Source organism: Acipenser ruthenus, chromosome 1 (assembly GCF_902713425.1).
Source record: "Acipenser ruthenus chromosome 1, fAciRut3.2 maternal haplotype, whole genome shotgun sequence".
NCBI classification, from domain to species: domain Eukaryota; kingdom Metazoa; phylum Chordata; class Actinopteri; order Acipenseriformes; family Acipenseridae; genus Acipenser; species Acipenser ruthenus.
In genome coordinates this window covers 23318206-23344120 of record NC_081189.1, presented here as the reverse complement: position 1 = coordinate 23344120, position 25915 = coordinate 23318206, and the positions used below count along the sequence as shown (strand labels likewise).

General features: G+C 37.8%; 1 protein-coding gene across 1 annotated transcript in view; it reads left to right on the top strand.

The window, feature by feature from the left end:
* LOC117973137 (A disintegrin and metalloproteinase with thrombospondin motifs 19-like) overlaps positions 1–25915 on the top strand; it is a 109935-nt gene that overhangs the window by 26606 nt on the left and 57414 nt on the right. Inside the window, exon 8 of the mRNA XM_059022272.1 lies at positions 3995–4100. Within this exon, the coding sequence (XP_058878255.1) occupies positions 3995–4100 (106 nt within the window). The remainder of the gene's footprint in view (positions 1–3994; positions 4101–25915) is intronic.

Genomic DNA, 25915 nt, shown 5'->3' with positions numbered 1-25915 from the left:
CACAGCAGGCTTCTTAAACTAGACAGTTCTTTACACATGAAATTAATAAGCATGAAATAAACATGGACTAGCCTGTTAGTAGTATCTGGCTGATTTACATCCAGTAGTCTGTTTTTTTTTTATGTGTCTTTTATGTAAAAGCTCAACTGTATTTAGGAGTAAAGGCACACCACATTAATTGCACTTGATGTATTGAGCAGATTTTAAAGATTAAAGTCAGATTTTGATCCTGGGAGAATGCAGACTGTAGTCTGAAACTGAAGGCCCTGTAAATGCAAGCATGTGATAGATGTGTATTTAAACAAGTGATGATGTATGGAATTTCATGTAACCCTGTGACCCTTTTTCTTTTTGGAATACCGCCAACTGTTTATTCCTTGACTACCTCATGCTGGGTCAGAGTTGTAAGGCAATTCTGACCAATTTCTTTCAAAATGTGTGTTTTTGCTAAATTTAATTTTGGATTGTTTGTGATTTTCATTATGAAATGTGAAGGTTCTATTGTTTTCTAAAACTGTAAAAAAAAAGATTACCATACAGTGGTCCCTTTCCCCACTGTTAGATTTTTGTACATTTTAGGAGCTAAATATAATGCTGGTTCCATTTCAATTCGAAGACGACCACCAATGACATTATGTATGGGATATGCCTGCCCATTGGGTAGGTATCACTGAGCTCTCTATACCAGAGCTGCCGATAGGCCCCTTCCTTGGATGACGCACTCGGTCCCGCTCACCGAGGGATTAAAACAGTAATTCTGAGGAAGCCATTTCTCTTTTTCCTTCTGAAGACGGTACGGTAAGGGTGCACATTATACTAGAAAAATTATGGTAAATGTTTTTACAGGTACAAATCGTGTTTATTTTATAGGTTACTTGGATTTTGAAGCAGTTCCATTTATATTGACTTTTTACATCTGCAGGTATTCATTTAAATGCGAGAAACATGATAATTACACAAGAAACAATCCCTTTCCTTATGATTATTAAGTACCAATCAATGACAGTGTCTTCTAACAGTGTGACTTTATACAAAATGATATCCAGTTGCAAAAAATGGAATCCCCTGTCATTGCCTAATCAATCAATACTACTTATATTGCATCTGTGGTTCTTACCGTTATTTCATCAATGTTATACATTTTTAAAATTAAAATAAACTTCCTTTACCTTTGATAGATCCTGCCTCTTCTACAGATAATGTCCAATAAGTTTTAGTAAATCATAATTAAGCTTGTGCCCTTCCACATGATTTAAGTGACAATTATTAAAAACAAGCTTTTAATAATGTAATCCTTTGCTTTCTCGTGATTGGCTGTTAAGTCACTCAATCTGAAATATCATTGGACACAATGTTCAATGAGCCCTACTCATGAACTATTTAAATCTTAGTGAACAGAAGAATACATTGGCTAGGGACGTTCTAAGCATAGCAGTCATGTTGCTAAATGGCAAAAGTATTTTGATAAAATCTCAACAACAATAGAACATTCTGACTATTAATAAAAATAGTAATAAACAGATCTATTTGAAAAGCTTAATCATCAGATGTAGTTTCATGTTCTGTTGCCTCTAAATCCATTTCTTTTTATTGTATATTTTCATACCATACTAAGATTTTTCACAATAGGAGTGAATGCGGTATCTGGCACCTTTCAATTGGAACTGATCAAAGAGATAGAAGTGTGCTGTATGCCAGATCTCTTTCAGTGTCCGTAGCTATCAAACTGTGGAATTCCCGGTTACAGGGGCTGCATTTGATGTTCTTTTAGTCCCATGAAAGGCATCTGTTCCAAAGCTGATAGATACACAATCCCTACCAATGTGCTTCTTTATTGTAAGCCTTGCAGTCGTATTATATGTTTTCTGCAAACTTATGGCAATGCAAGTTATTATTATTATTACATTTTCTTTAGTGATGAAACCCATGTCCGTTTCTTAATTTAATTGAATTGCCCATACCTGTAACTACGTCACACTTTAGTCTTAGACAAACTGTCCCTCATCTGTATGTTTAGGAGGCTGTGTGGTCCAGTGGTTAAAGAAAAGGGCTTGTAATCAGGAGGTCCCCGGTTCAAATCCCACCTCAGCCACTGACTCATTGTGTGACCCTGAGCAAGTCACTTAACCTCCTTGTGCTCCGTCTTTCGGGTGAGACGTAGTTGTAAGTGACTCTGCAGCTGATGCATAGTTCACACACCCTAGTCTCTGTAAGTCGCCTTGGATAAAGGCATCTGCTAAATAAACAAAAAATAATAAATAATAATAATAATGTTACACTTCTTTAGTATAAAGTATCGATCATATCAGAATATGGACATAAATAGAGGCATCTGCCTCTACATATATGTATACAGGATAGATACACAAAAAACACTGCATACTGTAATCCTAACTCTAACCAATAGGTACACCCTGACCCCATTTGTAGTGCTTGTGGATTAAAGATTAGTGAAAAAAAGGAATGAAGTATGAAATGTATCTCTATTCTAAGGACAGTAGGTGGTTCTTCTTCATTTACAATGGTGCTGTTAGGCGCTTATAAGTCACCTATGCCAACCGGGACCTAAGTGGCAAATGTAATTGCTATCTGAAAAATTGAGCGAATAACGTTGGATTATTGTAACAAGAAATGAAATCAATTATACGACGGGCTAGATAAGAATTTATAACATTGACACTTTTTCAAACCCACAAAGATAATGCTGTATTCTTATATTGAGTATTAAATGTGTTACATTTTAAGTGGAACTGAGTCACATGTGGTGCTGTGATCAGTACAGCATTGTTAAAGGCATTGACAGTAGTCTACAGTAATGTTCCTTGGTGGTTTTCCATTCCAGTTCTGTGGGACAGTTTTTATCTTCTGAGATCAAATGTACTCGTCAGCAAGGTTTCATAAAGTAATGGCTGGAAGAAAATCAACAGACTCTGAATACTTCAAAAACTTCAAGCAGTGTGTATTTTGGAACTGTGCAAAGATGATGCTGAACCCAACTGAACTGCAGATCGCTGTATGTGTACAATGGAACAGGCTTCAGTCTGGCCGGGCATGATGACAGCTGTGCAAGAGCACCTTCTATGATAAAATGGATATGTGATGTAGAGCCTTGCTACCCGACCTGAGCCCGACGGGACCCGACTAAATGTACAGTATTAAAACACTGCTCTTTAATTCACCCTTAGTTTTCTTTGTTTTAATTTTTTCTTGCACTTGTAATGTGCTCTCATAGGCAAGCGTGAAACTTGGTTTATATCATGACCCGCTTTATATAACGAATTATGCCTGCACGACAATCATGATATAAAGCGGGTTCATCTCGTGAAAAAAAAAAAAAACTTGGAGAATGTGTAGCAGTGGAGCGTTCTGTTGCTGGAACGGGTACGTCTAAATCCATTATTTGGAAAACATTGTTGTATGAATACGACATTTTTGTATTCAGCGATACTAAAAGTCCATGTGGCTTTGTACAATGCAAATCTTGCAAAATATTACTGAAATATGACAGCACACTGAAAAGTGATGTATTCATCCGGTAGTTGTTTTAAAAGCCATAGTGGTGGTGTAATATTTGTTGTTGAATGTTAATTTAGCTGTTTAATATGATATAGGCTTGTCCAAAATGAGTATGCGAATTTGCAAGAGCATCTTCTGTGTGGCTATTTATGGTAACAAAGTTTTGACGAAGCCTGTTGTCGTCTTCTTTTAAATCATGCAGTGTCTGATTACTAGGAAAGGAAATAAATGAGATATGATTAATTGAGAGTGATTTTTTCTTTATTTATGTTTTGGAAACCAGGAATACTTTACCCTGAAGTTACTTGGTTGCAGTATCATATGTTAAGAATATATTTGTGGAGAGGGTCGAGTATGCGAATATTTCAAAGGTCTATGGCTCGGGTTGGGTTCGGATTTTGTTTGGTCGGGTTCGGATCTGGTTTTAAATTTAGGCCTGAGCAGACCTCTAATGTGATAAACATTTATTTTCTTACAGGTATAGCATACTTAAGTGGGATGTGCAGTGAGAAAAGAAAGTGCATCCTTGCTGAGGACAATGGACTTAATCTGGCATTTACAATCGCTCACGAGATGGGGCACAAGTAAGGCATTCTTTTTCCTGAATGTTTGTAAGATATTAAAGGTCTGTAAAAATGCATTTGCTTTGCATAACTCAAGTTCTTGGTTATGAAAGACACTTTATTGGAAAGGTGTCATTTTTAGCATCAGTTATATGCTATATCCCCAGGTTCCTAGCATACTAATTAAAATATGTGAAAAAATCAAATACACCTTTAACCAGCCATAGTGTGTGCATACAAGTGACTATATAAACCTTTACCAAATGTGTTGAATACCATTCTTTGGTGTAAAAAAGTCTAAGAATTCATACCATGTGTTCTTTATGGACAAATAGCCTACATTCGTCTGAATGCCACGTGGGAACTGTAAATCCCTTTGCGGTTTAGGCTTTATGATATGTGTTGCTCATCTTAACTTGATAATGAGGGTGTTTATAATGTACAGTACTCTAGGTACAGAAGTGGAAATTGTGTGATAAACATGGTTAATAGTATTCGGGTAGCTTTTCACTGGGGAAGAACAGAGCTCAAATCTACTGTAACCCTCTGATACAGCATACACCTCTCCATGTGAATAAAGCATTTTGTCGACAAAATCTGAAATCTTGCTGAAGTTGACAAAATATTTATTTAATAACTATAATATAACAATCGAATAGGCTGTGCCACAATGATTTATATTTACTTTTCTTTACTTCTAGACCTGTATTATAATAATTTTTGATGGACATACAGTAAAATGTCATGAGTAAAAGAATGTAGGCAGGCAACAAGACTGAAGAAAGTGGCTTTTTGAAAATTAAATCAATGCAAAGAATCGGGTTAGAATCTTACACTGAATTTTAAGTATACAGAGGCCGTGCATTGGCTGTATACCTGCATTTTAATAAACTCTTGGTTTTATTAAATACACAAACTTGTGGTGAAAGAACATTTCAGAAAACATGCTTTCCCCTTTAAAATTATAGTGAAATACAAACTGTCAAAACATTAAACCCAACTATGATGACGTCATCAAGGTAAATATGAGTTAAGAATTGCTATAGGTCATATACTTGTCATATTTATTTGAGTAGCTTCTTATTCATTAATCGTTGCTGAGTTCCATTACTGCTTCTCAAGAGGTGCACATCATAGCTAAGTTAGACAGAACTGTCAGAGCGCTCTGCCCTAACAAACTGACACAGTGGGAGACACTTCATCCTAAGAATGATTTTAATCTTTGTCAGCAGAGTGAATGTTAAGCTGAAAACAAAACTATGACATATTACTGATAAGGAGAAAACAGTACCAACACAAAATGTGTTAATTCCCTTTCAAGTATGAAATATAACCATTACTGAATGGGTATTTACCTCCTAAAGACCCGATACTTGAAAATTGTATATCAAAGCTGCTCAGCGAGCCTGTGACGTAGTCCTGGCCCTGGCCCCGACAGCACAAAAGGACTGCGCTCACAGATCTCGGCGCCACTTTTCCTTTCCAGACTGACTTGATTGGAGAGCCTTGTTCAGATAAGTACTTGTTCCTTCTATCTGTATATATTGTGCTATGAAACTAATCGCTGTGAAAGTTAATGACATGTATTGTGTGCACTACAGCCTGTTGCTTGTTACATCCCGCTGCGGCCTTGTGCCCCACGTGAAGCCAGCGGCTCGAGTCGCTCCTTCCCAGGGATCCAGCAAGATAACTTGTGTGGCAAAGTGGTTAACAGTGTGCAGGTGATCAATAATCAGACAAACAACGATAATCCAGGTGCAATGAAGGTTTAATTGTATAATCCAATGCCTAATGGCTAACAACAGTAAACAATAACAATGTTAATGGAGCAATACAGCGGCGTGTATTGCTTATTTATAATCCGCAGGTTTGCCCCAAAATAATAAGTCCCGTTTCAATTCACCCACACGTAACACATACACAAACACAAACACCAGTCCATAGTGGGTGCTCTAGTGTTCGTGGTGAATACAGTTCTTTAGTGACAACAAAAGTGCAGTGTTGTTGATCCGGGTTTAGTGCTGGCCTTTGGCGACAGCTCCAGATCGTGTTAGCCATCCAAATACTTACAAACAGTATTATTAACGACAAACAAAAACAAACAAAACACTCACGTTTCACAGCACAGGTTCTCCTTCTGGTCATTTAACGTAACCATTCATAAAGGAACAGATCACATCACGACGTCCCCTTTTTATAACGTCACCCATGACCCCTTGGTCAACGAGCGCATCCGCTCCTCCAGTCCGTGGATGCCATGCCATTTCCCGTCCAGGTCATTGAGTTCGTATACCGTAGCTTTGCCCCTTTTGTAGATGGTCGACTTCCACCTAACCCTGGGAATAAACTGTCTTGCCATTTAGTGCAGGGTATTCTGTTCCCTTTATGGAGCTGCCTCGCAGGTCGGGAGGGACTGCGAACCGGTGTACTCGTATTGAACCGGTACTGAGGTCACTGACCCGCACCACTCCTGACCTGGTACTGTACCGGCACCGAACCGGGACCGAGGTTGATGCACCTGTCCCAGCTCTGTCCCAGTGCCATTCCGGACTGTACCCATACTGACCCGGTGCTAAAGTCATCAAACCGGTACTGACCCGGTCCTACACAGTGCAAAAGCCACCCAACCAGTACCAAACCGGCCTGGTGCCAACCAGGTTCTGAACCAGTACTGCACCAGTCAACCAGTCTGTGGAATTGGAGACTTTCCATCCACCTCCTTTCCAGTCTGACAGAGAGCAACAGCTCCATACACTCTGCCTAGTTCGGGCCCTGGAGTACTATGTTGACAGGACAGAAAATAGGAGACAGTCTGAACAATTTTTTGACTGCTGTTGTCCCCTATGGTCAAGCCCTGTCTAAGCAGTGGCTGTCCAAGTGGATAGCAGACACAGTCAGCTGGCCAACTCGCCCCCTCCAGAAAAGCTCACTGCCCATTCCACCAGGGGCCTTGCAACTTCGTGGGCTTTATTCCAGGGTGCATATGCAATACGGCGATGTTGGCTACTCTCCATACCTTCCTAGGTTCTCCATGCTGAATGTCGTGGATCCTCAGAACCCTGGTTTTGAAAGTAGGGTATTAAGGGCGGCTTCTGTTGACCCTTACAACAGGCACAGAGGTGAGTTTCCCCCTCAAATTTTATACCCTAGCTACTTGTTACTACGGTTCCGAATGGTAACGCACAGGACAACCTTCGGTTAGCCTTGTAGCACTCCAGTCATCTGCAATCTTGCCCTTGCGACAGCTTTGGTACACCCACCCATTTGGTAATGGTTACATTTTGTACTTTAAAGGGAATTTTAAGTTATTATCATAACCTTGTTTCCCTGAAATTGAAATGTAACCATTAACCTTCAAGGTCACTGCGTCCATGATTGCAGCAGACTTAAAGGAAAAATGACGCTAAGATCTGTGACCTTTTGTGCCCTCAGGGGCGGGGCCATGACTGAGTCACAGGCTCGCTGAGCAGCTTTGGTATACAATGTTGATGATTGGGGTCTTTAGGATGTAAACACCAATATGGTACTGGTTACATTTCTATTTCAGGGAACCAAGGTTATGATAATAAACTAACGTTCTATAGGGTGATACAAAACCTTTGGCCGTAGATGTCGCTATAATTAAACAATGACTCACTCATCCTCCTGGATAGAGCAAAATGCATAACCATAAATCTGAGAAATAAAAATATCAGTGTTACTCAAAGATTAAAATAGCATATCTTTGAATTGTTTAAAACTGTGATCCCTCTCAATTTTGCACTTTTGATCTCAGATCTGGAGTATCATGTTTATTAAAATGTTATGTAATAGATAGATAGATAGATAGATTTACACTTTGTGTCTGTAATTTAAAGACACAAAAACCCTAGATGAGTCATTGTGTGCCTGCATGTATGCCAAAGAGACTCAGCAAGGTTTGTCATTTCTTGGCAAGGCATGTACAAAAGCAGCACTCATCCATAGCAGTGATGCAAACAACCCCAACTTGGGGTCATTCTCAAGGCTAAGCGACTTTAAAAAAAACCTTTTACAAAATCATGGGAAATTGGGTCAAATAGTCAAGACCAGTTTGTGCTAATGAGATAGAGCTTTTGGATTTCACGAATGAGGCTTTGTTTGGCAGACATTTTGGAAAAGCATCTCTCTCCCATTATCCAACACAGAAGAAGAGCTACGGTACCCCCATTTCAGAAGTGCAGTACAGTATATTTTAGGCTAACATCTATTTTGACTTTGACCGTCTGTGTTGTTTAGACAGTTAAATATATCTTTTGGATTTGTTTTCACACAATTTTGTGCCCCGTCCAGTCACATAATTATTGTCCCCTTATGGCAATGGTTTGCTTCCCAGGGAATGAGTCCCAAAATCAAACCGGAGTTCAGCACCTTCAATCAATTTTGTTTCTTACTCACAGACTGTGAAGAAACCTTTCATTGAAATTCTATGGTCCCATCCATTGTTACACCACTCTTTTCTCAATGACATTTACCTTTTTTGCTTCTTCACTGTGACTCTGGTGAAGAGATACTTTGGAACATCACTATTTGCAAAGCTTTAATTTGTGTATTATTTAAATAGTACATTTTGTATGATTAAAATACAGTGTCATAGTCTTCATACTCATTCCAGACTGTCATTTGCTTATTTAACAATAGTCTAGGACAGGGTGGCCTCTAGAACAGTTCCATACATTTTAAACTGTATTTAATTCAGACTTGGAAAAAGAAAAACTTTCTTAAAATAACTCTGGAGTTAAAGATGGAATGTAAAGTTTATTTTTGTTTCTATGTAGATCTTGACGTGTGACGTGTTGCATAGCAACTCAACACATTTTGTCATTCCCCTTACATTTAACCACCAGGAATGCTTTGTTTTTGTTCACAAAACTCCCATTTCTAGTTGTATCAGTTGCATTACCTGTATTGATTCAATGAGCAATTTAACTGACCGAACCAATCACTCTTTCCTCTCTAGTCAGTGCTGAATGTTTTACATTACATTATTGCTCTCTATTGTGCCTGCAACATCAGTTGGGATAACCCCAAATTAGCCCTTCTGCCACACTGTAATAGAACTGCATGAAAGGGGGCTTTGTGTTAGAGCAAATGTTTGTAAATATGTCTTCAGTATAACAAGTCAGATACTCGTTCTAATGGCCCATATGAATCTTACCCATGTTCCTTAGTATGCTATGCCCATATCTTCCTGTACTGTGTATCGCTGGAGGCTTGCTTAAAATGTGGACACATCTGTGGAATGTACAGTTTTGTTTATCATTTGGCATGAAATATGAACTCGAGATCACATTTTTCTACCACAGTGGATACAAATGTATGCATGTAGGACAATAACTCTAACCGTGCATGAAAGCCAAATGCAAACATTATATATTGAACAGAAATGCAACATTTGGCATGTTTTTGTTCCGGTGAAGTTGACACGGTGGTCTTGTCAAGATTCCCAAAACTGTTAAACATCTGCATGTTTTTAGTATCTCCTGCCCCATTATAATTCCCTCTCCCTTTCAATTCTTCTTTCATTCCTTCACCCCACTATTATTATTATTATTATTATTATTATTATTTATTTATTTTTTAGCAGACGCCCTTATATAGGGCGACTTACAATTGTTACAAGATATCACATTATTTTTTACATACAATTACCCATTTATACAGTTGGGTTTTTACTGGAGCAATCTAGGTAAAGTACCTTGCTCAAGGGTACAGCAGCAGTGTCCCCTAAAAGGGATTGAACCCACAACCCTCCGGTCAAGAGTCCAGAGCCCTAACCACTACTCCACACTGCTGCCCTACTGCTGCCTTGCTGCCCTGCTGCCCTACTATACGAACTACATCACTTCCTGTTTCAAAGTAGTTAAAAAGTCTAGCTTGGCTGAAGAATGTGTACCTATCGAATGTAAGGGTGTCCCCATTGCCTTTTGTATGTAAAAATTGTAGACAACACTAGTTCAAACGCTGTTGCAGTTTTTCTTTCTTCTTTTTTTAATTTAGAATCTCCAATTTATTTTTACCCCCCATTTTCTCCCAATTTGGAATGCCCGATTATTATTATTATTTTTCTCCTTCACCTTGGCGATTCCCCACACAGCTCAGGGACCCGAGGCTCTGTGGGCGTCCTCCGATCCCACTAACCAATCGGTGTCTTTTTACACCCAGGAGAGCCGATGTCTGCAGGCTACCGGCCTCTGGAGGACAAAAACCAGCCTCTCTGCCCCCAAGCTCACTCGGCGCCTGGCCTGTAGGGGTCGCCGCAGAGCGGTGAGGAGAAACAGTCTAAGCCTGATCCCACCTGTAGTCATTCAATCTGCTACATTAGTTGAAGATAATATAGAAGTTTGGCAAAAAAGATTATTAACTTGCTATTTTACACATTGTATTCGAAAAGTAGGTTGATGTGTGACACCACCATGTACTTGCAGTTTTTGTCTAACACATAAATAGTTCACATTGAGGAATGAGTACACCTCTTTGCTATTATCATCATAAAAGATGGATAAGCAACACACATAACATGTGTTAAGCAGAATGTCTTTTTTTACCTTCAATCAAGTTTTGAATAAGTCACTATGTAGTACAAGCTTACTTACTTGTCAAGTTAGAGATTGCACTGAATAACTTGGTTATTGACGGCAGCTGGGTCTGAGTTTCTGCAGTCTTGCCAAGTCATTTAAAAAGCAATGCCTATAGTAATGTGGCAAAACAGTAGCACAAAAACAAGCCTTTGTGAGGGAAGGAGCCACTTAACAAGCACAACAGTAGCTCACGTTTGTTTCTACAAAGGACCACATCACGATAAGAAAGTCGATGCTGTTATTATGGGAATTGATTATGATTATTTTGTGTGTGTGTGTGTGTGTATATATATATATATATATATATATATATATATATATATATATATATATATATATATATATATATATATATATGTTATGTTAACTTGTATGGTAAGGTGAATAATTATATGATGTGAAAATCTGTATGTTATAAAATTAACCCATTGGTATTTGTGACAGGGTAGCGTCACTGGCAAGCTGTTTCAACCAGGAAGGAGACTCAGGGACAAGAAAGCTGCAGGTTAAACGCTAATGCGCACATTTAATAAACAAACAAATAACAATAAACACACACTGGAACAAAACAAAAGGCATGGTGGTCAAAATAAACAGTTTCACAGAACCCAACAAACACTTTGAATACAACACAGAACGGACACGAACAAAACACATTAATAAACAAAACAGCACAAGGGCAAAAACAAAAGGTCTACAAAATTCACAACAATACAGGACACGACAGCACAGAACACCAAACACATACCTTCGCCTCTAACACCAACATCAATCCTGTCCTTTCTAACTAACACCCGTGATCACCCTGTTTATACACCTGTGACATTCTCACGTGTTGTTTATTGCGGCGTCTGTGCTGTGTACCTCTTGTATGTATTTATTAATTCTGCAACTTTATTATACGTTTGATGGACTCTCACTTCACAGCTTTCAAACCACTGAATCAGATCCACCAGTTCCTTGGCATGCATCACAATTAGGGAGAGTTGAGATTTTAAATTTTGCACATCTTTAAGCAATTTCTGGAGGTCCTTTACCACTACAGTGTTTGGTGAAATGTGCATTTCCTTTTCCATGAAGCTTGCATAAAAAGGGATGTATTTGGAATGATATTCAGCAGCAGAATACCAAGTGCCCCATCGTGTTATGCATGGCTCAGGTGGCAACTTTATGGATAAAGTACAGCCTTCTTGTTGGATTGCTTCTGTCAGGTGATCTTTAAAATGTAGTTTTCTGCTTGGGCAATGTTTAAACAATTATTTTAACAGTTGCAACCAGCTTGTCTGCTTTCATAAAAAATTATTTGCCCAGATATTGCTGGCAAGGGCTATTATGTGGGCATTACAAGTCAAATGTACTGAATGTGGCAGTAAACCTCGAAGAATGTCATTGTATGCCTTGATTATGTAACTGGCATTATCAGAGACAAATCCAGTCACATTATTAAAATGAACTTCAAATACGTTTAAACATTTCAACGAACGCCCTGTGCCTCCGATGAGTAATTCACAGAGTGCAGATAAACTGTATCGGCTAATATTAGTTTCAGTTCGAAGGTATTCGATAGTCCTTGGAGAACAAACAAAATGTGCAAAACATACTGATCTTTTGTATTTGTAGACTCGTCAGTAACTACAGATACACTGTCAGACATCTTTACCAGTTGTACAATTTTCATCTTGTGCAACTCAGCAATCTGGGGTAGATATTCCCTTCTCAGTTGACCTGCTGTAGGAATTGCTCCCGCATTTATTACATGTTTGTTCAGAAATGCACGTAGTTTGGGATTATCAATTTTTTTCCAGGGGAATATTAGCACAAACAAATGCCTCTGTCAAATCTAAAATAACATCTCACTGGTGTTCATAATTTTTGTTCCCCTTATGTTTTTTACTGGAGGACGCCGTCTCATAGCTGTCAATCTCAACCTTTCGTTTTCTGTGTTTTTCTGATGATAAATGTCGGTCTATTGTTGACTTTCAAGTGTGGTCCAAAGATAAATTGCAAGTTGTGCAAAATAAATTATACCCATCGGTGTACAGAACACCAGGTGGATATTGTTGCGTGCGTTCGCTCAATGAAATGCATTTTGATTTAGGTGTCTTAGACTCCCATGTTTAGGTCTCTCGATTTTTCTTTTAACGCATCAGTTTATTCAATTACCATTTATACTCATCATAATTAGCTTTTATTTTTCTAATTAGTCAAAGCGTAATGTGTTGATTTCTTAATTGTGAATTTGATTACTGTAACTGGAGTGGCTGCAGGGACATCTAGGGGATAGCAGTTGAATTACAAATGAAAAAAAACAGGTCGCGTAAAACGCAGGACCCCTAATAATAAAATAAGCATTCATTATTTACATTATAGTAAACATCCCACCATGAAGCTTGTATTGGGTACAGTCCTGAAACTGTATCTGCAACAATATGGAATGGAATGAACGTTATTGTTGCTGTGAAAAATAAAGATTTGTAAATAGATATACTTCCTACTTCATAATTACTAGAAGTAATTGATTGTTAAGCATTTTAATTGTGTTAATGCAATTATTATTTTAATATCATATTTTTCAGAATATCCTGTTGGAATTAATTATTTCACACAGGTATAAAAAAAAGTTTACAGTTTATCAAGCCGGATTGTCACACAGAGAGCCTTGCATACTGTACTGTAAAGGCTACTAGCCCACAGATGCAGGTCAGGGATGTATCAAATTTATTTAACCAGACACAAATTGTATATGAGCCAGTTTCTCAAATAGTAGTGTAGGACTGAGGCGCTTTCAAATCGCAGTTGATAAGCTGCATTGTTAAACTAGTTTCTTAGGTTTGTATTAATGTTAATAGTTTTTATGCATTTATTTTAAAAACGTCCAACTCTTTTCATTTAAGGCATAAAAAATATATAGTCTGGAGAATTTGTTCTAGTACTGGATGATAGCACATCAAACAAGATGATAAATAAATGCAGTAAGCCCTAGCCTATTGCAATCAGATGCCAGTTACAAGATGGCCAATGCTGGGTAAAGGTATGTAAAGACTACAAAAATAGAGAGGGTATCTTTTTTAAGCGATAGTGCCCGTCGATGAAGGCTCTACTGTGTGGTCAACTACCACGTTGTAGAGCCTTCATTGAAAGGGCACTATTGCTATTAGAAAACTATTTTCTCATTATTTTCTTTAAAAATAAAAACACTTTAATATCTGCATTTACCTTGAACTTGTAATGATTCGTCGGAACTCTCCCCCTGAGAAAAGTTTTAGGAAAATAGTCTCGAAAAGGATCATATACATAATTTAAAAAATGTAACAAATAACTTTTGTGCTTCTCAGAGCTGCTTATAGTTTATCTGGACATTGCCAGGTACCTGAATGGAGCAAAATTACTGAATTGTCCGTGTCTTGGTTTGTTGTTGTTGAAAGATGATGAGCTCCAGACTTGCTGACAGGCTGTGATTGGCTGATTCGGCAGTTGCAGGTACAGGACTGATTGCTTTTGTTTGAGTTTTCTCTGCATTGCCTCCTTAGTTGTGTCCCTCACAAGCTGCTTATGTATTGTGCGTTCAGTAGGTTTCCTGCGAAAGCATTTGCTCTTTGAAAACACCCGCTTTGAGGATGTTTGTTTGGATTGCAAAGGCAAACTTTTGCCCTGTCTTCAAAATCTCTTTGGTGAAAGTGATAATGAGGCCATCTGTAGTTTATCAATAGCATTAAATCCAGAATTAAGGTAACATTCATTGTCTCTATTCCTTTGCTCTAACCATTACAAAAACAACATATTGGACAATACTAGTATAAGTTCCACATCCTGTAACATAATATTATATGCACGTGCACATATAGTAGTATTGGAAGTTAGTATATTCTTTTTGTAACAGTACATCATTCAAGAAGAATGCACAGTGCAGCAGAGGTAGTGTAAGCCATTATGCTGTAGAAAGATTAGCTTTGCAGCTAGAGCTTGACCAGTCCACTGGTTCATTCCAGTAGTAACTCTAGTGATTTCCCTGGGGTGTTAGAACAGCTAAGGTTTTCAAAAGAATGAAAAGGTGAAGGACAGGCATATGATTAATTGCAGGTGTAATGTGCTGCACAGCCAGACATACAGTGCATTAGGGAGAAATCTACACTCAGCCAGTTATTGGTTAATGCATTCAAAATCAAGCACTAGATTTACAGTTCATCACATTGAATAATACAAAATATATATATGGTTTGTTAAAAAATGATTTCACTTGTGTGCACATGGTAACTCTCAATTCTGATTTAGTTAAATACCCCTAATGAAGCTTTACTTATGTGTTACTTGAAGAATGTTGACTCTTAGCATTTGTCCAAATTCAAAACCATGGCAACACAACATACAATAACATTTTTGGGTTATGTCAATCCTTAGTAATGAGATTTATAAGAACGAAAAAACTTTAATCATTACTGTTCAAAACAAACAACCTAATGTTCTAACCCAGTCCTAACCTTTTGTCTTGCAAATGGTGGCTTTTGCACAGAATACACAGTCTGATGAAAAATGTGTCATGGCGTCATAAGATTTATGTTACTGTAATGAAGTTGAAATCTGAAACATTTAATGTAAAAATAATCTAAAGAAAGTTTTCATGTATTTATCTACTGGCCTTAAACACAGTTTTGCATTTTTGAACAAAAGAAACTCACACCATTCCTAATCACTCAACATAATCTTTTTTGGCAAACTGCTTTATGGGCTATAAACTCAAATAATCCAGACATATATATTTTTCAGGGTTTATATTATTATTTTAATATATTGTAGAAAACTACATACATATGTTTATGGTATCTTTATAATTAATATAAAGTCACACAATCACACACTTCTAAATGACCAAACAAGGAGTTGTTAACTAAGACATTATTTAAGGGCTTATAAGTAGTATTTGTTTAAGAATTGTAATTGTCCCAATGAGATACTAGCCCGATGTGTTGAGTTAGATATTTGACAGTGTCCAGCTCCAATACAAAATGTCCCCCTTTGTGGCATCCAGTAAATCACTGTGTGAACACTATCTTGAGGAATGTTTTGCCATGCCAACTACAGTGCTGTAGTTAACTAAGTCCCTGTGTTTGGAATCAGTCCTTCCCAGTTATCCCTCTCATGCACTGTATGACATAGTTGGCGTGTCCTGTGAATGCAAAAGTCATAGCAGGATAACATTTTCCTTTTCCACAAGATCATATCTAGCCTACAATGTTGAGCAGAAGTGACAACTATGGGTCAGATGATCTCATCGTAGTAATGGGGGGTTGTGAGGTTCCAATCAACACCACAAACTTCAGTTCTCCCTTTCTATGTCATTCTATACCTTCAATGGACAGGACCCACAATTCAGTCTCTTTGTCCACATCACATAGGACATGGCCAACCAATTCTTGCGCTCTGGTTTGTAGTTTGGTGTTGATATTGTGTGTGAAGGTTTGCTTCTACAACCTGTACTTGATGAAAAAGTAGCTAAAAGCTTTGCAGTAATATCATTGTAATTTGGGCCTGAATAACTTGGGACTGGAGGTACAGTGTAATAAAATACAGTTTACTCTTTTACAGTGGCTTTCACTTAATGAAGTGTCCCTGAGCATCATTTTTAAAAGTAAAACATTTATACAGTAACAACTGCAAATGGGAGCTAATAAAAATAAGTAGACAAGTAAATCCATTTATAGGTGAGGGGCCTTCTTGTGATGCTCTGACCCTCCCACAGGCAAATTACTGTGAAGTGATAAACACCATGAAAGAAAAGCATTAGTGAGGTAAAGAAAATTCTCTGACTCATAGTGCTACATTTAAGTTTCCACTGTGTAGCGTCATTTAGAAAGATCCCAATGACATGCCAACTTTCATGTTCTTTTAATAATGGCGTATTAACCAATGTATTTAAACAGCTGTTGACTCCCTATTATACTGTATTCCATAGTAATTTAGCTACACTCTTCCAAAATACTCCATTGTGTGCCTTTTGAAAGTCCATTGTGTTAACCTTTTGCCTTTAAACAGGTACTGCCAAACATTTAGAACTATTGCAATCAAACCACAGGTGTAATTTTTATACAGCGAGAATAATTAAGTTCAGGATTAAGGGAGCTGTTTTTTTTTATTTTTTTTTATTTCGAAAACTATAACTTTCTTAATTGAATTAGGCACTATATAAAAACATCATTATATATATATATATATATATATATTTTTTTTTTCTCTGGAAAAAAAAAACTAAAATAACATTGGTTGACAAAGTAATTCTGCTTATTATTGTAATTTAGGAACCTAGAGTCTGGTTATCCTGTTGTGTAACCATGTGTTACCTTGGCTACAGGTTGTGTTGTCTTCCCCATACCATGACCATCACTCCACGTCTGCTCTATTTAAGGTGCATAGCTTTGTGCACATGGTCTGCTAATTGGGTTTCCTTTTGCGTTCTTTCTTCCACATGCAACTCTGAATGGGCCTCAGGAAAAGGGGATTGACAGGCTGCTCAGGATTTTTCCATGACCAGCCTCTTCTCCCAGAAGTTGCAGCACATCTATTAGGACAAAATAATCCTTGTAAATCTAATCTAATATTTATTGCCATCACTTCATAAAACTATATTAAACATTTGCAAATTATGTTAGATGTTTAATTTAGTTTTTATCAGAGCATTTTGCACTTTCCCATGCTGCACTTGTCCTTGAAGAAACAACTGACACACAAGTTGCTTCTGGGAGGTTGAGTTCTTGTAGGAAAAACAATTCCAAGCATGGTGTTAATTATAGAGAATGACTTCTCCTGACACACACACACACACACACACACACACACACACACACACACACACACACACACACACACACACACACACACACAAAATAATAACTAAAAGAAACTAAACATTCTAAATGTTTTCCATTTAGTTTCTTTAAAGGTACTCCAAGAAGCTTCACATATTGGTTCACCTTAGAGTACAAACTTGCGATGACTGATATGTTTTCAGTGTCGATGAGTTCCTTGATGTAACCTCTTGAAATTTACATTTTCAAATACATTACCAATTAAAGTCATGTAAGACCTATGAAATGATTGCTGAAATTATTTTATTAGCATCATGTACTTGAAGCACTGCACAGTAAGCAGTTTACCGTTAGCAAATGATACATTTTTGGCCAACACTTCAATAACTGTATATGGTATACAACTGATTAACATTAAGCATTATGTGTCACTTTCAAATGCCAAACACTTGTGTGGTGTGGTGAACACAGTTGTTTTTAAAGTGCCATTGCACTGTGTTTGACATTCTTACAATACATGTTCATGACAAAAAAAAAAAAAAGAAAACTGACGTCAGTGGAATTCACATCCCCAAGTAGCCTATTGAAATACAGGAGCACCAGCAGCTAGTAATTGGACTGTATGCAATCTGTCTGTTTGATCAGGTATATTAACTGGATTTGTTCCTTTTTGAAAAAAAAACCCCAAAAAAACGAGTTACCTTTTCAATTCAGACTCTAGAATGCCTATTTCAAACCAGGAAAATTTATACTGGGATCTAGGATCAGCCTGCCTATTCTGATGTGAGCGGAGTTAATTAGTTTCTTTTTTAAACTAATACGTTGTTAGAATGGATAATAATAGTCATCCATTTAAATGTCGTTATGTAAGTTCTTTCAATGCCAACACAAAAATAAATACACAAGGAATGTTCTTGTGCTCCTAGGTAATAGTTGTATGATGCTACCGGTTAGTTACCACCCAAGCGATCCCTAATGCCTGGTAATGCTCTTGTTGGCTGGGTCTTACTGCTTCATTAATTAATGGTTAAGATGAGATTAAAAAGAAAGGATTAGGAAGGATAAGCTACAGGATAAAAAACAAAGTTCTGTGCTGCTGTACTCGCAGGGAAATCTTTAGGGTCTTACTCAAATACTAGAAGAAACTGAATTGAGTTAACCCTTAATTGTATTGCTGTAGGCAAGTTCTCTGCTAACTTGCTAACACAATCATATTTGAAAACTTGAGTCTGAAAGCAAAAGTATGTCAAAAAGATATTTGTTATGGAGTTCTCATTGGCTCACGTAGTGGGTAATGCCATCGGTGGTTCAAATACCTGTCGTGCTGAGTTCTTGTTTTCTGCTGGTGACCCATAGAGAGAACTGCATTTGGTGTTTGGTTGGTTGACTCACTGTGCCACAGTAACCCATACTGGTCAGGCAGCAGTTAAGACCAGGTGGAGATTAGTCAGACTTGCCTCCAGGGTTCAGTAGCTTAGCATCTTAAGAACAACCACTGCTTAGGTTTGCTGGCTGTAAAAAAGGGCTGTTGAACTTCAATCATCCCGAGAAGGTATATAACATTTAAATTGAGGAGAAAAAAAGATTGGGAACTCTAGCTGTTTGCTAATTATGAAAAAATAAACAACAGTTTGGTCATTTGTCAGGCATAAGGGCCAGAAAATCATGCACTCACCTTGCTCACTCCAGTAGAGGGGACCCTCGTGCTTGATGCTGCCATCTAGTGTGAGCTGAGAATATATGAGTCACTTGGTGTACAGGAAACATTTTAGTTAATTGTTGGAAAAAAAACAAAAAAAACAAGAAAAAAGGTTTACACAATAGTTTGCAGTAAGCACTAAAGATCTGGACAACCTCACTCAAAAATATAATCATTAGCAAAAAGAATATGGGTTGTGAAACATGCAGCTGGATCAGTTTCTAACATCCGTTACACTGAAGTAAGCATTTTATATTTCAGTATCTATGGGGGTTATTTTGATGAATCAGTTGGAGACTTAAGGTGGAAAATCTGTGTGGTTTCTATGTCATGCACAGCTGTGTGCACATGTGGGAGTGTTCTACTGATAAAAAAGTATGACATCTCTTTTAAAGTTTTATTAACAGCTTATACAGAATTAAGATATAAATGCTTAGTAGATTGCCCAAGAGGACAGTATTAGAGTCTTCGATTTTTCTTGCCAGCAAAAACAACTATAATTTGGATAACACCTGCAAGCCTCTGTTTAATGTAATATCGACGTTACATCTCCCAGGTTAAGCATTAACAGGAAAGCTTTAAAGTATTATCAAGCTTTATTGTAGTGTGTGCAGTGTTTGTGCGTGATAGAGAAGTTCCTGGTGGAACCCTTTGAAAAAGTAACAGTTTTACAAGATACAAATATTTTCTAGTTGACTTGACAACATTTTTTTTTTCCGTTTTATTGGCAGTTGCTCTAGTCATCCTTTGTCAGGATGGTTTTAAAAAGAGATTTTCAAATCATGCTTGTTGTCTAAGTATTATTCACAGAAAAAAAAAAGTTGTTTATGCATGCAAACCATTTGTCAAAGAATAGATTGTACGGTGTGCTATGAGGCTTTGTGGTTTCTAGCTGAATGGATAGTTTATGTTATTCATTATAATACTAAGATGTTGTATACAAATTGTAATTAATTGAAAAAGTAATGTATGTGGTTTGGCTACCAATAAGTACTGTACACTAACAATAACAATTGTATATTGCTTAAGGCCTGTTATATACTTTTTTGAGGATAGCAGTGGGGGTCAACAGAGGTTGTGCTGTTTTTCCTAAAAGCAGACTCTCATTAATCAGCTGTCTGTCAGTAGCCGTCCCAACTTGGATTCTCATCTCATCAGAACTGAGAAAACCTAGATGAATAGTGTTGGTGACTCTTGATAAACTTTCATAAGGATCATACTTTAGCTGCTGAAATATGCAATGGCCCGTATTAAAAGAAAAAAAAAAAAAACATTTACCCTATTTCTAACTTACCCCAGGTTTTTCTTTTTAAAAAGAAAACACGTTTTGAATGTTACAAACTGTGGTTCGTTAAGAATGCCTTTGCAGGTTAGCTCTGTAAAGCCGAGTACACACTCCCCGATCAATTGTGATCAATTTATGCAATGTTAACTCAACAAGTGATATTGAAGGCAATTGTTTTTGGGGTTCTAACATGTATGCATGCTGTGATCTGAATGTACAGTTAAGTCTATTGGAAGCCATAGTGAAGTACAGTATTTCATGTTAGATTTCGGTTTTTTTATTAATATGGAAAACTACAAAGCAGTATGCAATTTAATATGTATAACGTAATATTCAGCAGGTTTAATTCAACTTTATGAAGCAAAATAATTAATTATACTGGATGATGCAAAACCTTTAGCCATAGCTGTAGATGTTTGGTGGGAAGGTTTTATCCCCATGAGAAAAAAGCACATTTAAAATATGTTTTGCTTTCAGCCACATTAAACATTTGACATGGGTGCTTGTAGCAGGGTACACCCTGCCCCTGTGCGTAGTTTGTGTTTGTTTTGTCTATTGTTGTATTATGATTTAAATGTATTTGTGCACGGGTGTTTTAGGTCGGGAGGGAAGGGTTAATTGCCTGTGTTTGTTTGTCTCGGTTTATTATTTGATTTGGCCACCTGATTTTTTTTTGTTTTGTTTAAATCTTTTATTTATTATTAAAACGCCCATCAGTGCTTCACTCACAGTACTGAGACTGTCTCTCCCTGGTCTGACGTCACGCACAAGCCATCCATGTGGCAGTGCCACATGTTAACCATGAACAAGACTGATCCGTCCTTCAATTAAGCTTTGTATAAATCTTGCCAGCTTCCCCATATTGTTATTTTAGAAAGCAAGCTCATTCTCTGAATCTCAATAGGAAGATAATGCCTAATGATATTGTAAAACAGATTGTTACAACAGATGAAATAGCAGTTTCATGGGTTTTAAAGAAAGCAGGTACAGTATCCACCACTTACACCTTACAGAGTTATTTTTGGCAGCCATTCCCATTGATTTCAATAACAAAGGCATCGTTTATATCGTGTTAAGCACGCCGTATATTTCGGGCAAACTCAGCTGTTTTATTCTAGTTATGTGCCATAGACATAGATTTAAATAACAAACACACTGCGTATTACTGTAGGAATCGCTCTTACTAATCCACCAATCAGCTGTTTTCACCTCATTACCTTGCCATTCACATAGATTTCAATACAAAAGGCAGCACTTTACTAGTAGTAAAAGCTTGACAGATCAATCAGTCAGCTGTTTGCACCTCATTACTGAGGTGCAAACAGGATGTCAGAGGAAGAATTCTCAGCTGTGTCACCTTAGCGACCAGGATGCTTGGGCAGCAGTGTGGAGTAGTGGTTACGGCTCTGGACTGTTGACCGGAGGGTCGTGGGTTCAATCCCAGGTGGCGGACACTGCTGCTGTACCCTTGAGCAAGGTACTCTACCTAGATTGCTCCAGTAAAAACCCAACTGTATAAATGGGTAATTGTATGTAAAAATAATGTGTAAAAAAGAATGTAATTGTATGTAAAAATAATGTGATATCTTGTAACAATTGTAAGTCACCCTGGATAAGGGCATCTGCTAACAAATAAATAATAATAATAATAATAATAATAATAATAATAATAATAATAATAATAATAATGCTCTGCCTGAAACAGACACTGATGACGTAAGCATGCGTGCTGCGCTTGTAACACTGCTAATATGGAGCAGCATCCGGATCTAGAGCCGGATTGGGGTTTTTTAGAAAACGCTGAAGGTTTGCTGTCCATACTTGCAAAAAAAGATCGTCCAGATGTGCATCACAGAGTTCTTCACTGGAAACAATCTGCAGTAATGTAGCCTACCTGTTCCGTACATTTCTGCACTTGCATTACTTTTTCGCACTGCAGTAATAAAGTAAATAATGCAGTACTATGGGTTACTGTGCAAAATGTAATCTGCTCAATTAATAGAGTGTATAACAAAATGACATTTAATACCAGATGACTATTTTTAATAAAACCTTTTGGCATGTTGTTTTGTATCTCTAATACTGTCGAAATACCTTTTTATAATAAAAAATATTTGTTTTAAATAGTTAATTTCCTGCACATTTTGGGGCTGTCAGCACTAATAGTCTTTTATATAATATAAAAAAGAAACAATTAATTGGTACAATTAACATTTCCCCTAGAAAGTGTCAATTCAGGTTTAACTTATGATATTTTCTTCCTTCGTACAAACTGTTTTTGTATTTTTATTAGTTTTTTTTTTTTTTTGTAATGTATAAATTTGTTTTTTTTTGTACATTTTTAAATGATCATCAATACATCACATATTAATGTAATTTATATTACCGAAAACAATTTCAATTCTAATGAGGTGACATTATTTCTTATTACATTGGGATTGAAGTATGGAACAGTGGTTTATGTTTGTGTGATCTTAAAGATTTAATGAAAAATAATCTATGAATCCATAAGCCTGCTTTTCCTCCAGCTCTGTTTCTTCCCCTGGGTCCAGTTGTATTCAGTCCTCTGTGAATAATGTTATTGCTTGAAGGCATTGCTTTACATATTAAATAGCTAAAATGGCTTTGATAAATGAATAATTTGTTATTTGAAGACCGGTATTATTAATTCATAATTTACCATAGCTGTTAGGCAAAAGTCCAAAAATAAAAATGGAAAATCGAGTAATTGCACGCCAACTGTATAAATGAAAACAATATGTCAGCTTTGACTATAAATTAATTTGATACAAAACACAAATAAATGTCTCCACTGGGGAATGGAATTACTGTAAAGTGGAATCTTGGCTGTGGCCTTTTAAAATGGGCATCTAGAATTGGGGCTATTAGGTAAGGTAAGGTATATAAATTCATTGCAACCTAAAATGCGGTTAAGATTTTAAGCTACTGTGGTGGATGGGCTGAGTGTGCATGCACAGTAACCAGTGCAGAGACTTGTTTTTCTTCCCAACAACACAGTTGTGGTTATTTATAACTTTTTTAAAACAGAAGCAAAAAGACAACCAAAAACCTCACTCCTCATGGAGATCGTAATTATACACACTTTCTTGGGTTCCCTAACTAAGGTCAGGACAGGTAAGCTGTTTCCCCGACAAAACAAAACACCAGTACTCTGATTAATTGAGCACACAGTTTTTTCCACAAGCAAATACTGTTTGGTCACCTCTCCTTATACTCCAACTCGAGTTGACACAAACAGGTCTCTTTATACAGCTGGGTAATCAGTTAATGAGGTAATTCCAACAGAACAATCATACAATTGTAACCTCTAACTAAAGACAGTTACCTTGTTAAACCCACATGATTTAACCAAACAGTGACCTCTAATGGACAGGTAACTGTAATTACAATTTTAAAACCCTCTTGTCAGGAAAAATAGACCTTGATAGTCTATCAGTACGTTTACATGACAAAACATAGTTTTCGGAAAACTGAATCAGAAAACTGATTTTCTTAAAACGTCACTTTTCTGTGTTTACATGATTAACGATAGAAAATCTAATTAGAATTCAACTGTATACATGGATTCAAGTTTTCGGAAAACACAGGATATTTTCACATGCTAAGTACTGTAGTAGCCTAAGTATGATTTGAAGACCGGACATTTCTGCCATAGAACGGAGACCAATCCAATAACTCAAGTGGTTTATCGAAGAGTCAGGTCTAAATTCAAAGATTACTATCCTAATCCTCTATTCAGATTCCCCATCATGTGTAATCAGCCTTTCCAACAGTTCATCCTGTTCTATATTACCAGTTTCTTTTGCAGACATTATTTTAAATTATCACGTCATTTTAAAGCTGGAAAACATTTGCTGCTTCAGCATGGGCTATTAGCAAATACATACAGACTTTAACAAATGTATTACTTTATCCCTAGCTAGACAAATGGATGCATGCAGACTGACTACAGATTATTATTATTTTCTCTGTTTTTTAAAACCACACGCAGAATGAAGGTCAAAGTTTGCACATGTGCAGTACGCTATCGGAATAAGTTTTCCGAAAAGTGCATTTACATGATTTCCATTACACGAGAGTAGATGTTAAAACTTCATGCTGATTTGAACTCGGCTCTCGCCAAGATAAGCACCAACTAAGACGTAGCTTTACAGTAACCTAATGTGATCCATATGCGTCTCCATCCATTTACGTTTCCTTCCATATGATGATGTAGATATCCTTCTGTCTGGTGTTAATGGCTGAAGTGTAATGCTGGCTCCAGGGATCAGCTTATTTTGCCTCCCTGGTGCATCAGCACACACAACGGCTGCGATGCTGGCTCCGGGGATCAACCAAAGTGCGGCCTCCCCAGCGCATCAGCATGACAACCGTCTGGATTGAGCTAAGTAGGGTACATCTCTGGGGTTTTCAAGTGGGCACCTTCCATCCTCAGTGTTTCGTCGACTAGCCCACGACACCTCAAGAGGGCTCGGCGGTGATTCTGGCGTCCCAGCATCACCCCCCTCCGTCCCCCACTCAACTCAGCCCAGCTTACTTACCTGTCCCCAGCCAGAATCTTTCCGTCTCAACCACAGCCAGTTGCTGCTCCTCTCTGCTGCTTCAGATAAGTTCTTCACTGTGCGACGCAACTCTTGGCCACTGAATCCGACGTCTCTGAGAAACCGGGTTGTAGAGTGTGCCACAAATCCTCGACAACCCACTTCCACTGGGTAAACCCGAACTCTCCATCCTCGCTGTTCCGCTTCTGTGGCTAGTTGAGCATACCGCAGTTTCTTCCTCTCATACGCCTCATCTACAGCGTCCTCCCATGGCACTGTTAACTCTACCAGGTGAACAAGGCGTGCTGATCCAGACCACAAGACAATATCTGGTCGAAGGTTAGTGGTGGCAATCTCAGGTGGAAAAATAAGCCGTTGACCAACATCTGCCAGCATATTCCAGTCTCTAGCAGCTTCCAGTTGTCCTGGGCGAGGATTGGTTTTAACACCTTTTCTTGGTGGTTGCTCTCCTGGGCGGAGGAATGTTGTCTTTTGTGTGTAATGTTTTGATGGAACAGGTGGCAACTTATTGGTCATGTTACGCTTGTCTTCCAATGCTAAGGCCAAACATCGCAGCACCTGGTCATGGCGCCAAGTAAACCGTCCTTGGCTAAGAGCCACCTTACATCCTGTCAAAATGTGCCTTAATGTTGCAGGTGATGAACACAAAGGACATGAGGGATCCTCTCCTACCCAGAGGTTTAGGTTCTGTGGTGATGGGAGAACATCATATGTTGACCTGATGAGGAAACTGATCCTGCTCTGTTCCATTGACCATAGGTCTTGCCAGCCAATCTTGCGTTGTTCCACACTCTCCCATCTCATCCATTCTCCCTGCTTGGCCTGGGAAATGGCCTTTATACACCTCATCCTCTCCTCCTGCTTTTGCAC